Raw genomic sequence first — 13,254 nt, forward strand, 5'->3', positions numbered from 1 at the left:
ACGTTGTTGATCTTCACGATTAGGCAAATTGGCACTGATATTACATTTGCAAATATGCATAAAAAGGTAGAAGCAAGTAACCTATATTAAACCCAAAGCATGAATAAAACCTATACATCTACAAACACTACACTTTTACCTTAAAACCTAATTGTTAAGTCTTACGTTTAAAGCATCCATTACACACCCCATTTTTAAAGGTTATGAATAACAAAATGCAAATTATTTGTATTTAATGTTTCATAAAATATGAATTAATAATTTAGATTTCATGTCATCATCATGGCTGCAACTTATTTTTGCATATTTGATCATTATCTGTTTTATGTTATTTAATAACAAACATTTTACAAACTTCTTGTAAAAACAATTGTAGGAGATTTCTAAGCAGAAAAAAAGCATGCTTTCAAAGATTACAGTGGCTAAGAGGCACCCCATCACGCAATCACACAAAGTACAATCTTTCGATGTTCTGAGTATAAATATCATAAGAACTTTCTCAACAGGAAATGGCTACTGCACTATTTTTTAATGCCTTGTCTAAGTTCAATCCAATACTCTATTTAACTATAATTCTGGCTCCAGTAATTTATGTATGAATAGAACTGTGTGCCTTAAATGGAGACATTCAGGGATTGCTCACTTTCTCTTGAATATTTTTCAATGTTATTTTGAAGCAGATGCATTGTTCTTTGTTTAGAAAGCCAAGAAGGTTGGGTTGGAAATGTGGCATGCAGTCTTCTCTGTGCACACAATTGGTAGCGTGTACATTTGCAGTCTTGCCACACATACGGTATATTCCAACCAATCACAAGCCCCATTGAACACCCACATACACAGCACAAACACTGATCCCAGTACACTGTTTAAGATATTACACGCAAAAACCTATCATTACAAGAAATGCATGACATGCGAGGTGGCCTTCAAAACCCCAATAATTGTTACGGTGGTTAACCACTGCCAAAAGGAATAAAAACAAAAACAAAACTCAAGTTTATTTCAACATCAACTAACCATCAATATATTTCTCAACAACAACCTGGAAATATTTTTGTATTTACTTTTTTTTACTGCTCAGGTGATGTTCCCATAAAGATTAGGCAATGAATAAGTTCAGCAACTGCAGCCAGTTTGTCTTTGCACAAAATAGTTTTAGGTAAATAACTTGCAGGTTTTAGCACTATATACACTAACAAAATGCCAAAATGTGCAACCTGTGAAGGGCAGGTCACCACACATACACAGCACTTTCCTTTGTAAAATTAAAATGTAAACAAATTTGTTTTTTTGTTACTTCAGGAGACCACTTATAGGAAAACAATATAGCTAAAAATACACAAGTTACACCTGATGGGTTCGTTATACATGCATCTGATACAATACTGACAGTGCGAACCTCCTACAAGTACATACAGGTAGTCGTCGACAGCTTACGACCATTCGACTTTACGACCACCATCGCTAGCCGCGGCGTACCAGCTTCCGGCATAATTTCACAGTACTGTACATATAGCCTACTCTACTATTGACCAAATCGTGTTACGACCGGTCTGTCGGTCACAATCATGGTCGTAAGTCAACGACTACCTGTATATCAGCTATATATAGCGCAGTGGTTTAACTTTGAATTATATAGTCAAGAGATAAAATTTCCAGCACCACCAAGCTGTCACTGCTGGGCCCCTGAGCAAGGCCCTTTACCCCAAACTCCTCAGTTGTATTATTGGCATCTGCCAAATGCAGTAAATATTAATAAACACAGAAAATCATTAACTGTGGTATTAACTACTAAACATAATACATTTACTTACAGTCTTTTTAGAGAACTAAGTCCGAGAAAGGCTCCTGGCTCAATGCGGGAGATGATGTTATTCTTTATGTCCCTAGAAAAGAAAGCAGCACAGAGGAAACTTAATTGTTAATTATTATTAATTATTACTAGTAAATATTTGCATTATGTAGAAAATTCACTTCAGAAACATTTATTAATAATACTACCAACTTGTTTGAGATTTAAGAACTTTGTTAAATTTTGCACAATAAATGAGGCTGTAACTAAATAACACCATTTTAAATAATATGTAAGTATACACACATATAGACATGCATATCCACACCCACACCCACACCCGGTATAACCTACTAACCTACAAGGCAGCTATTGAAGGAAAAATAATTTCAGACATTTTATCTTGCTGTGACCTTGGACCCTGTTTATATAAATTTTGAACTACAATCTGCTGGTTACAATGATCCTTACATATAAATCATATCATATATATATATATATATATATACACACATATACATATACACACATATACATATACACACACACACTATATATATATATATATATATATATATATATATATATATATATATATATATATATATATATATATATATATATATATCACACACACACACACACACACACACACACACACACACGTTTGACTGCTCATTTTTGCGATACTGTACTGCAAAGAAATAACAAAAAATATCGAGCCAAAAAAATGTTGTTTTTTTTTATAAAAATGACCATTTTTACAAAAAATCATACTGAGAGTCTCAATACACAAGCAAGATGCAACGAGAATCAATACAGACAGCCTCTGCTCAGACTCAGAAAAGGTTCTTTTAGAGGCCCTCGTACACCCAAGCAAGCAATGCACCAATACACAATAAGTGATGAAACACTCCAACCCTCAGAGTTCACAGAGCAGTGATGTGATGCTTACAGACCACACCTGTGTGATTCAGCCAACAGCTAGTCCTTGTTAAAAGCTTCAACACACACATACCGCCATCTCAATAGCTCAAAGGCTCAAAGCCTTTTGAAGTCCTCGGCTGTGGTTAGAAAGGAGGACAGAGAGATGGCCGGGCTGTTCACATGAATGGTTTTGATGTGTTGGGGAAAACGTGATGAAGGAAGAGGTGAGCGCATTGTGAAAAGATAAGTGGAATGGAATGCTTCAGTTTCATAAATAATACTTTTATACAATTGACACTCACTGACCAAAATAAGCACACTGCCATTTCAAGCAATTTAGAGCTTCAGACCAAGGCTGTGTTTTTGTATCTATATATCATCTGTTACCATTTATCCTTATCCTTTTAAAAAACTACCCTTAAAAATACATTCTTGATACCAACGCACTTGTTTGTACTAACAAACTGTTGGTACCAACATAAAGTGTGTTTTACTGATTTAATGAACTTTAATAACATTGAAATTGTGTTATGGAGTAGAGAAAATAAATGCATTTTTCATTCTGCATCAGTTCAGATCTTGTAGCACATATTCAATCAGGCAGTTTGAGCCTAAACTTGGGTTAGTCTTCTTGCAGTTTCTTCCTGCGTCCACCTGGGTTTTCTTCTTGCTCTGACTAGTCTAAAATGTTAATTGTAGCGAATGTGTGCATAGTGCCCTGGTATCGACTTCACTACTACATGACCTGGTTAAAGCCAATACTGAATTTGAACAAATGAACATGACCAAATTTAAAACCCAGCTTGGATAATTCCTTTCAGATGGAAAATGTATCAGAGAAAAAAAAAAAAAAAAAAAAAACACATTAATGCTGGACCCTTTCAGCTTTTTTTCATAACTTTAATGTCAGATTAATTTTATTAACCACAAAAATATTTTTCCTACCCATTTTAACCATATTTACTAATAGTCCCAATAATTATGCCGCTTACACTGAATAGGCAGTAAAAATAGGGTCAGTTTTAAATAACTGGCAAGTGACTATGTAGAAGTTAGTGTGGTACATTTTTCAAACCAAAAAAAATAAAATAACATTTTCAGTAGCACACTACAGTGCAGATGAGGCTACACTGAGAAAATATGCTTAGTTTAAACATATTAAATAAAGAACTACAGTCCAAACCAATCTTACTTGTGGTATTCGTCACAAGATAAAAAAAAATTATTGATGCTGTTAAAGACAAATTGGTTCCTCTTTCATTCAACTAATGCATTCCACATTTCTTTAAAGCAGAAAGAGCTACGCACATGAAAAACTTGGCAACCTGATCATCAGGGCTGTTAAAACAAATAAATGAGGATAGAGTTCTTGTTTCCCATGTGGAAAGTTTGTCTTGGTCTTTCTTTCAACAGACCAGCTATAAAGGTTCCCCAAATTCTCCAACACCAAATGAAGCTGATCTCTTTGGAATTAAAAGACAAACAAAAATTCCAGTGGTTTCTGTCTCCAGATTTCTTACACATGGACAAAAAATAAGCTCTGTGCCCAAAAACTCTGAGAATGATTTTCTAGAGACAACTAAAAAAAGCAAGTTCATTGTTGGAAGGATTCTATTGCAATAAAACTAAAAAAATATTACTTGCTGAAAAGCACCACCAAACTGAAATGGACTAAAAATCAGTGTAATGTTTTTCCTTCAAGAACTGTCTGAAGTCTGCAGCAATAATGTATGTCTTTGGATGGACTTAAAGAAAAAAAAAAAACTAAGGTGTCCACAGTCCAACTACAATTTCATGGCCAGGGATTTAAGGTGAATGGTGGGCATTCATTGATTCTCTCATGTCCGTCACCATCAGAGCAGAGAACGGCTGCCACACCAACGGGCTCTGCTGTGGTGTGAGTTGGGGACTGCAAAGTGGCTTCATTTGCTATGAAAAGAAACGGCAACTCGGCACTCACTCCTCTTATCCAGCACACAAAAGCTTCCAGAGGCACAGCTTTTTGAGGGAAATCAGTCGGTGACACCTCGGGCACCATTAGCATAAGAAAAGCAGCATGCCTCACACTGTTAAGGGAAAGTGACCCCCGAATTAAACTTCTGAGTGTGACAATCGACAAACGTGCTAGCTTTGTGCACAAGCGTTTACATGTTTGCATATTTACCATCAGCAGGGTTTATAGGAAAGTTCTAGAAATTATTTAAAGTTGACTTCATAGGCATATCCTCAAACTAGTCTTTTCCATGTTGTATGCACTTTTTGGCGACACTGCTTAAACCAATTAATGTGTCTATGTTCACTGGTCTATAATAAAATACTACTATACGCCCATGTAAAGTAGAGAAATAATACTTTATTTAATCGTGAGTGACCATGTTGACATACATACACAGTCCACATAGCTGAGGAAACTTCTCAAACTTTCTGACTAGGAATTCTAAATAGAAGAGCTGTTTTGTTTGTTTTTTCTTAAATTTCAAGCTTTACTCAAATACAGCATAAGTATATCCAGGAACTGCTGGTATAAACATAAACCTTCCAGTGCTCATCCCATGACTCCTTTTTATGATATGCTCATACCGAACATCAATCAACAAAAAACAAGGTTCTCTTTAGGGTCTGGTTCCAGATTGACTTAAAGCTATAAAGCTGCCATGTTTTACTAAACATGCTATAAAAATAAAATTGAAGTAAATTACATCAACACACAGGGATAAAAAAATATAAAAAGATTCTGACAAAAGAATTTCAGGTCAATAGCAGAGCTGAGACCGGATGGACACTACAACAGATATGCTTGGCCACAATCCTGCATCGTTACACAAACAGTTTTATATGCCCGGAGATAAATACACAGATGACTAGCATGAGCAAAATGGCAAGAGGAAAAGAGATTCAGAGACTGGCTGTCTAACAGACTTCACCCGAGAAGCATAGCTTATTTCCCCAGGTGGTTAGGGAAGAGGAGGATGGAAGTGTTTATACTTTGAATGGGTTCTAATAGACATTTGTTTAGCTTATGCTCATGATTTGTGCATTTGTCTACTTTGGAACAGGAAAGAAAGCCTATAGAAATATATAAATGTACATTTCGAATTCCAGAACCAGAGTTTTAAAGAAGCAGCTCTGCACCTGGAATATGCCGAGTTTATAACGGTACAGACAGAATTCAGGAAACCAGTGAATTGTATTGGCAACAAAATTAATCTCAGCCAGCCTTCATAAGACAATACTTTTCAGTTGCCAATCCAAATAAACCAATCCCACTTTCAGTCTGAAGGTCTGGCAGGGTTCCCTTTCAAAAATAGTGAAATTTCTCCGCATACCTTTAAGGCCATAGAAGGGTCAAAGGGAGAAGAGAAAGGACTCGGCATGCCAGTGTTGTCTAAGCGCTGCCAGAGATTTACCCCAAAAAAGGCCCCATTGCCTCGTCTCTTTTCCCTTTTCTCACCCAGGATCCCTATAATCACAGAAAATATGCCCTTGGAATTCCAGTCAGATTGCGTCATGTTATTTTAGCCCCTGTTGAAACACCGGGCTGCTAATGGGCTGGTTATTTTTCTGCACAAAGCCACTTTTAAGCAATAAATCATCCTAAGAGCTCGACAGCAGTGCATACTATACATAGGTTTCTTGTACTTTGGGGGCAAATCAAGCACACACATCTCCACATTCATAAGAAGTAAAACTGCTTTTCTTTAGAACACTTCACAAAAGAATGAAAAGATAAATCCATGGACTTTTTTTTCCAGTAAACATATTGTTTTACCAATACATTCATAGTATAAAGCAGGTCAGACTAGTTCCCTAAGGGCCGTGTCTAAAATTAACTGTCCTTTCCACCACCCTCTCACGACAAGCACTTAGAAATTCCTTCACTTTACTGAAGTCCTTCCTCTGGCAGGTGACAGGCGAATATAGTACCAGTTCCCTCTGTATGTGACAGTCATTCAACCTGCATAAGCCTTTTTTTCCTGTGTGTTTGTATTAGTTTATTATCATCAGAAAAGGAAATCCAGCTCAACTTACAGTCTCTCAAGCATAGCCAGGCCGACGAAGGAACCGTTTAGGAGTTCTTGGATTTTATTGGTGCTTAAGAGCCTGTAAAGAAAACAAACACATAATTATTAAATGTATAAAGCAAAGTGTAAACATCAGGTTGCTTCACTGAGCTCATTTTAATCTGTACTCAAAGTACTGAAAGCATTAAACATTTCAAAAGAATCATTTATTTCGAGACGCACACAGAAAACCCACATACTTTTAGGGCCAGACTATGTGGGTGTGGATATTTTCCACAATACTATGGTGCGTAAATAACGCAAGTTAACATATACATAGTGATTTTTTTCCAATGGTGTTGAAATTAATATTTAAGAATGTAACAATGACGAGGTAGATATTTAGCATCATGGATTCTTTACATATTTCAGACTATGTGGCAGTCCTTCAAGCAGCACAAAGACTGCACGGCCTACTAAAGGGTTTCAAATGTAGTTACGGCATCATCATATCATATAGAAGCACCATTAAGGAAGCAACATACCCTGAAGCTAAATCTTTCTCGGTCAAAACATTCCTGGACAGAGTTACAGGTTATAGTGGCTCACTCACACTCACCCTTTACTCACACAGACATACTTTTATTACGGGTGCTGAGGGCTGGTTTTATTACAGGCTAGTGCGTGATTTAATCCCCTACCCCACCCCAGCTCCATTCCAAGGCTATATACCTGTACGTGCTGAGAGCTTGTGTGCAATTCACCATTACAGTACAGCAGACATTAGCATTTTAAATGCCACATGCGAATAGTGCAAGACTTCAATAACAGATATCTCATTAGAACAAGTTGAAATTTAGTTTTGAAAAATAAATGGGGTATAAAAAGTACCATCACTACTGCCAAACTACAGATCAGGTTTCAGAGGCAGTGATCATAATAGGGAATACAAATCAAATACAGTAATTTGCAGCGATTCAAAGTTACACTAAACTAATCCAATTAACAGCTATTCTGAACTTAAACTATTCTGAGATCTGAAAAATCTCCAAACTTCAGAAGATGCTGTTTTTGTAATCTTTAATAATACTGGAAATCTGGACATCCAATAAACTTGTGCGCAAAATCAGCTTTTTTCCCCCACCTCCTCAAAATCAGGTGATTTTAAAGCCCAATGAAACTACCTTGTTTTGAATTAAGTGGAATTACACATGAGCAGATAAAGTCTACCAGGCAAGCAAAAATGTTGTATGCTGTGTTTTAGGTGGTAGCTAACCTATTGTAAATATAAACCTATGTTGAGTTTTGTTTGCAGTTAGGTGCTCAGAAGAACATGCTACTTTCAAAATGTGAAGACAACCTACCACATATTTTCAAACCTCTGTTCATGCCAATTCACAGTGGTACATAAGACTAGCTGCCCTCTAATATGACTGATCTGACAAACACTCATGATTGGCTAATGTTTTTTTGACTGATAGCTGAAAGAGGGCCATGAGTGGCTGTGGCATCATTGGGATTTGACCCTAATTCTCCCAATAATAAATTCCAAATAAATGCTTTTTTGAAGCTTGAATAAAAAGAATATGTTCTCCTTATTAATTTGCATTCAGAATACATACACAAAATCTGTTTGTCCTGGGTGCAGATTAGTGATATGTCTAGTTATGAGTATAAAATAATTGTGAATTCAGCACTGCGTAAACTGTTCCTGATTATGAGCTTAATAATGAGACCTGACGCAGAGTAAAGCTTGATGCAAGTGTGAATGTGTCTTAGTTACGCATGTGTTCAAATGTTTAGCCAGCAATACTTTTTTTTACAAAAATTTGGAATAAAAAGGTTACACCACTTTAATGGGTTTTGAGTTAAAAGCATAAACAGACTAATAGTTTCAGTCTTAGTAAGAATTTAAAACAGTGCTGCTATCTCTGCAAACAATTTTAGCAATGCATTCAGTTTTGTCTGATTGAAATATAGCTGTAATGTGTAAAACATTTGTTGCACGGCAGGTTTACAGAGACCTGGGCCAGATTTTAAAAGATCTGCAGCACTGTAGACAGAGCATGCTGGCTATGCTCAGGCTGTGGAGAAGTCATTACTCAATCTGCACTGCGCACCCTAAATCACTATTTTAGTACATATAAAACTTCTCAAATTCCCCAAACAATATACAATTTATTTGTTACATGAAGAGTGTTTAAGTCCTTGCATCATCATTGAGAGTTCACTTCCCATGTTCAGGTTTACTCAATAGTATTGACTATCAAAGATCAGGTGGGTTTTAGTCATGCTGGTACTAAACAGGACAGGAATGGGGATCCCAGGCATTGGATTTATCTCTGCCTTACGTTTCTGTAGACTTGCATAAAGGACGGGTAAAGACAAGTTTAAAAACCACTTAAGAGCAGCTTAAATGTCTAGAGACTAAAAAGACTGCAGAGATAATGAAGTGCAGAGGATGGCAACTCTGACTGCAGACCTTGCTTGTGGCCTCTCTCGGGAAGTCCTGACAATTAGCATGCTAATGATAATCTGTTTTGGTGCCTGAGGGCCTTGTGGTCCCAGAGACAGGAATCTTCTTATCTTGATATTTTAAATAGATTTGGTGCCTGACTACAGCGGAGCCAGTTTAAGGAATACAACCAAACATACAAAGCAGCCAACTATCAGAATAACTAATAGTCTGCAAGGGCTACAAATCATGGCACACAAAAGGAGTTCATATTAAATGTAATTATTTATTGCAAGTTGACCGTCTTAAAAGACTTTTACATTAACAAGATTTTGAAACTAAAAAAAGGGAAAAGTTTGAAGATTTTTGCCAGCGTGTAACTGAAACTTTGGAAAGAGGCTCTTCAAGCTTTCTGGAGGCACCAGAAAGAATAAATGTCAACCAGTCAGAACTTGTTCTTCTTTTTCAGACATGTACCAGAGACAAAACAAACCGAGCTTTTACCAAAAACCATCCAGCTAAAAGACATCAGAAGATTGACGAGATGCAGAGTGATAATGTGATACTTGTGTGTGCACTGCATCCTGATGGCACTCGACAGATGCTCAAGACGTCTCTGGCTAGACTCATTAAACCTGCTCAGATGCCTCTGTGAGAAAGAAGTGATGGGACTAAGAAGTAAAATGAATTAGTGGCAAGTCTTTGGTGTAGATCAACTGAGCGGGTTGAAGTCCATGGAAAAGGTATGGTGAGCTTTGTTACTCAAACATGCATTACTATGCATAGTAGAGTAAGTAGAAAGTTACTTTCACAAGCACTTAGACACTCTCAAAACATCCCTGTTTAAGACTAAACTAACAATTTTATTGGATTATTGCTTGGAATCTGTAAACATAACATTCTCTGTTTCAGCTTGTATGATGAAGCTCCTCTCATAACACAATTGTGATTTAAGAAAAGACCTAAGCAATGCTTACGTCAATCAATCAGTACGATTGGGTTCAGTGGCGCCACATACAAAGTACAAAGTAAGCTTGAGGTAATGGGGGTATTGATTTCTGTCAATTTGTAGCTGTCCAGTGTCTTTAGTGTTTTCACATTCCAAGGCAAGCGATAAACAACAAACCGAATATGCGCCAGCAAAACCAGGCTGAAAAAAAATGCACAATGAACAGATGGCACCACAGCAATATTACACAAAACAATATTTTCTGGTCTACCAGTACTACCGTGTTTCAGCTTTTTTTTGTAAAGTGTGAAATGTTTAGAAATGTTCTATTCATTCCTGAAGTGTTTACTGACAAGCACTGAGACTTTCAACGTGCACACACAGCAGAGCTCAAAAAGTCATTTTGTACAAACTGAATAAACGGGTGTCAAGCTGGAAGTCTAAACAAGGAGTGGGTTTCTAAAGTGGAAGCTCAAAATACCCACTATAAGCTGGTTGTGCTCCAACTGGCCAATAGCAGCTAACTTGATATCACACTTGATCAGTGGTAAACTTGATATCAAACAAACTGTAAGTAACATCAACTTGCTATCAAATGAACGTTAAATATTCATATATATATATATTATATATATCCCTTTTGGTATGGACAATTAGAGAACATTAGCACTTCTACCATCTTTACCATCTAAAGACACGGTCCACTGTAAAAATAGATACAACAGTGATTTAACCTTATTCTTTAAGACAAAAGAACATCGGTTATATATATTTGGAATTTACTTGGTTATATATGAAGATTTTCTTTCTAAATGTCCAAGAATCATACAGCACGAAGAAAGCACCCAAAACAAACAAAATACATAAAGAAAAGCAGCTGCAGCGTTGCATGTTTTTTCTGGGCGCAGCTTACACAAACACTCGAGATGAGCCCCGAGTTCACCTTTTTTCATTAGACAGCAGCTACACGAATCAAAACAGCCAGTAAAGTATTCCACCACCTGAAGAAATACCTACTTGATGCAAAAAAAGCACAATGGGTCAGAAAGAGTTTGGTGTCTTTAAAAACCATTAGCCATGCCAGATTTAAAAAAAATTTTCTAATAAAGCCAAAGCCTAATAAAGACAAAAAGGGACATTTTTTTTTTTTTATTAGAGTTGGACAAAAATGTGACTTGCTCTGTCCTGGACAGCTTATTTGTGTTCCCATAAAACAAGCTGATCCAGTCTTGCTGCGAGCCACAACGTTTAATAGGACTCGGCTGGACTTTCAAACCGAAGCAGCGTTTCCTGTGGTAGGAGGAAATCGCGCGTCCCACAGAGCTTCGCTAAAGGTGCCAGGTGTGTGTCAGTCAGAGAGAGAAATGGTGAGCTGCGCTGGAAGAGTTATAACCCTCCTACTAAACAACAAGCACAGGTGTGTGCACACTCACAATCACACAGGATGTACCATTGTCATCTCTTTCTACAGGCTACAACAGGGATATAATATGCTTTCAAATGAAATATATGTCTGAAAATGTGTTGTACAGTGATAAATACAGTGAACGTATACAGAAATCAATCTAGTATTAGCTTTTTATTAATAGTCGATTATTTCATGTATTTCATGTTTGTGTGAGTAGGCTACAATCCAGATTAGTGGAAATGACTGACTAAGAATTAGGCTCAACCACAGATAAATAAAAAAGGGAAAAAAAAAAGAAAAAAAAGGAAAAGGCCGCCAAGTTGGATGAGTATGTGCATGTAAAACACTTATCTCAATCTTTTGGACCATGTCAGACCGTCACATGCTCTATGCTCAAGTCAGTGAAACCCAAAACACTAAAATGCGAGTGAGAATGAATCACTGGAATGTGCAAATGTCCCATAGAGCGGCCAAGAAATGTTTGAGGTAGTTTATTTTTGACTAGTTTCCCACCCCCAGCCAATTCCTAAAGAACGTCACTCAAGCCTCATATCTACTCATGTTGCATTCATTTTGCATTAATCAGAGCTAAAGTCTTATTTCTGCAGGTCATCTGGTTATTTTTATTCATGTTAACATACACCACATGTAATACAGTGTACAGTGAGTACAATGTAAATCAATGTTTCATTACAGGACTGCAAATTAGACATTATTTCTTCAGTTTCTGATGAGAGGGCATCATGTACTGCTGCAGAATGTCTCAGTATATGTTGAAATCCATGTTTCCACTCAATTAACTGCAGTGCCCCAAGTACAAGCTACAGACTAGGATGCTACCACCACCATGCTTCACTGTAGGCAAGACACAATTTTCTTGGTACTCCTCACCAGGGCGTCATCTGAGCCAAACGAGTTTATCCTAGTCTCAACAGACCACATGACATGGTTCCAGTAATTCATGCTCTTGGACAGGTTGTCTTCAGTCTGGGCACTGACTAGCGGTCTGGGCACTGACTAGCGGACCTTCTGCTTCTGCAACCTCTAAAGCAATGCTATCAGCACTCGTGTCTGTTTTTTAAGCCAGCTTCTGAGCCTGCTGCACTGAACGAGGACTTAACTTCTTTGATTGACCCTTGTGAGGCCTGTTCTGAGTTGAAACCGTATTGGAAAACCTCTGTATGACCCTGGCCACTGTACTGTAACTCAGTTTAAGGGTGTTACTGATCTTATATCCTGGGCATCTTTATGGAGAGCAACAATTCTAATTCTTAAATCCTCAGAAAGTTCTTTGCCATGAGGTGCATGTTGAACAGCCAGTGTTCAGTATGAGAAAATTTTACTCAAAGCACCAAATTTTAACTACTCGAGTACAAGATACACAAATTTTTATGGTCTTGTCAAGCAGACAAAAACTTGAACATGATAAATAGGACACGTGGCTTTGCATTGTTGAGTGTCATACAGTTGTTATTACTTAGGATGTACTAACTTTTGTTGCAGGCTATTTTAATAATTGCTGCATGTTATTTTCAGAAGACAATAAATCTGTACTGCTACACAAGCTGCGCATTGACTAAAATATATCCAAGTTTTATTTCTATAGTATTGTCCTTTGAGAAGATATAATAAAATGGCTTCTGAATTGTGAGGGGGGTACATACACAAAACAAAAGTAATTCTTGAATATAAAAGATATTTTCCCAACAAAACTAATTTGAC

The 13,254-nt window shown here is 37.1% G+C and overlaps 1 protein-coding gene across 2 annotated transcripts in view; it reads right to left on the reverse strand.

Annotated features, from left to right (window-relative positions):
* The window catches only part of adgra3 (adhesion G protein-coupled receptor A3), a 31,077-nt gene that overhangs the window by 15,069 nt on the left and 2,754 nt on the right, over positions 1–13,254 (reverse strand). For both annotated transcript variants that reach the window (XM_083540838.1, XM_083540837.1), the window contains 2 exons: positions 6,749–6,820; positions 1,815–1,886 (listed from right to left, as the gene is read on the reverse strand). In XM_083540838.1, the coding sequence (XP_083396964.1) occupies positions 1,815–1,886; positions 6,749–6,820 (144 nt within the window). The remainder of the gene's footprint in view (positions 1–1,814; positions 1,887–6,748; positions 6,821–13,254) is intronic.

The sequence above is a fragment of the Silurus aristotelis genome (genome assembly GCF_946808225.1).
Source record: "Silurus aristotelis genome assembly, chromosome: 5".
NCBI lineage: Eukaryota > Metazoa > Chordata > Actinopteri > Siluriformes > Siluridae > Silurus > Silurus aristotelis.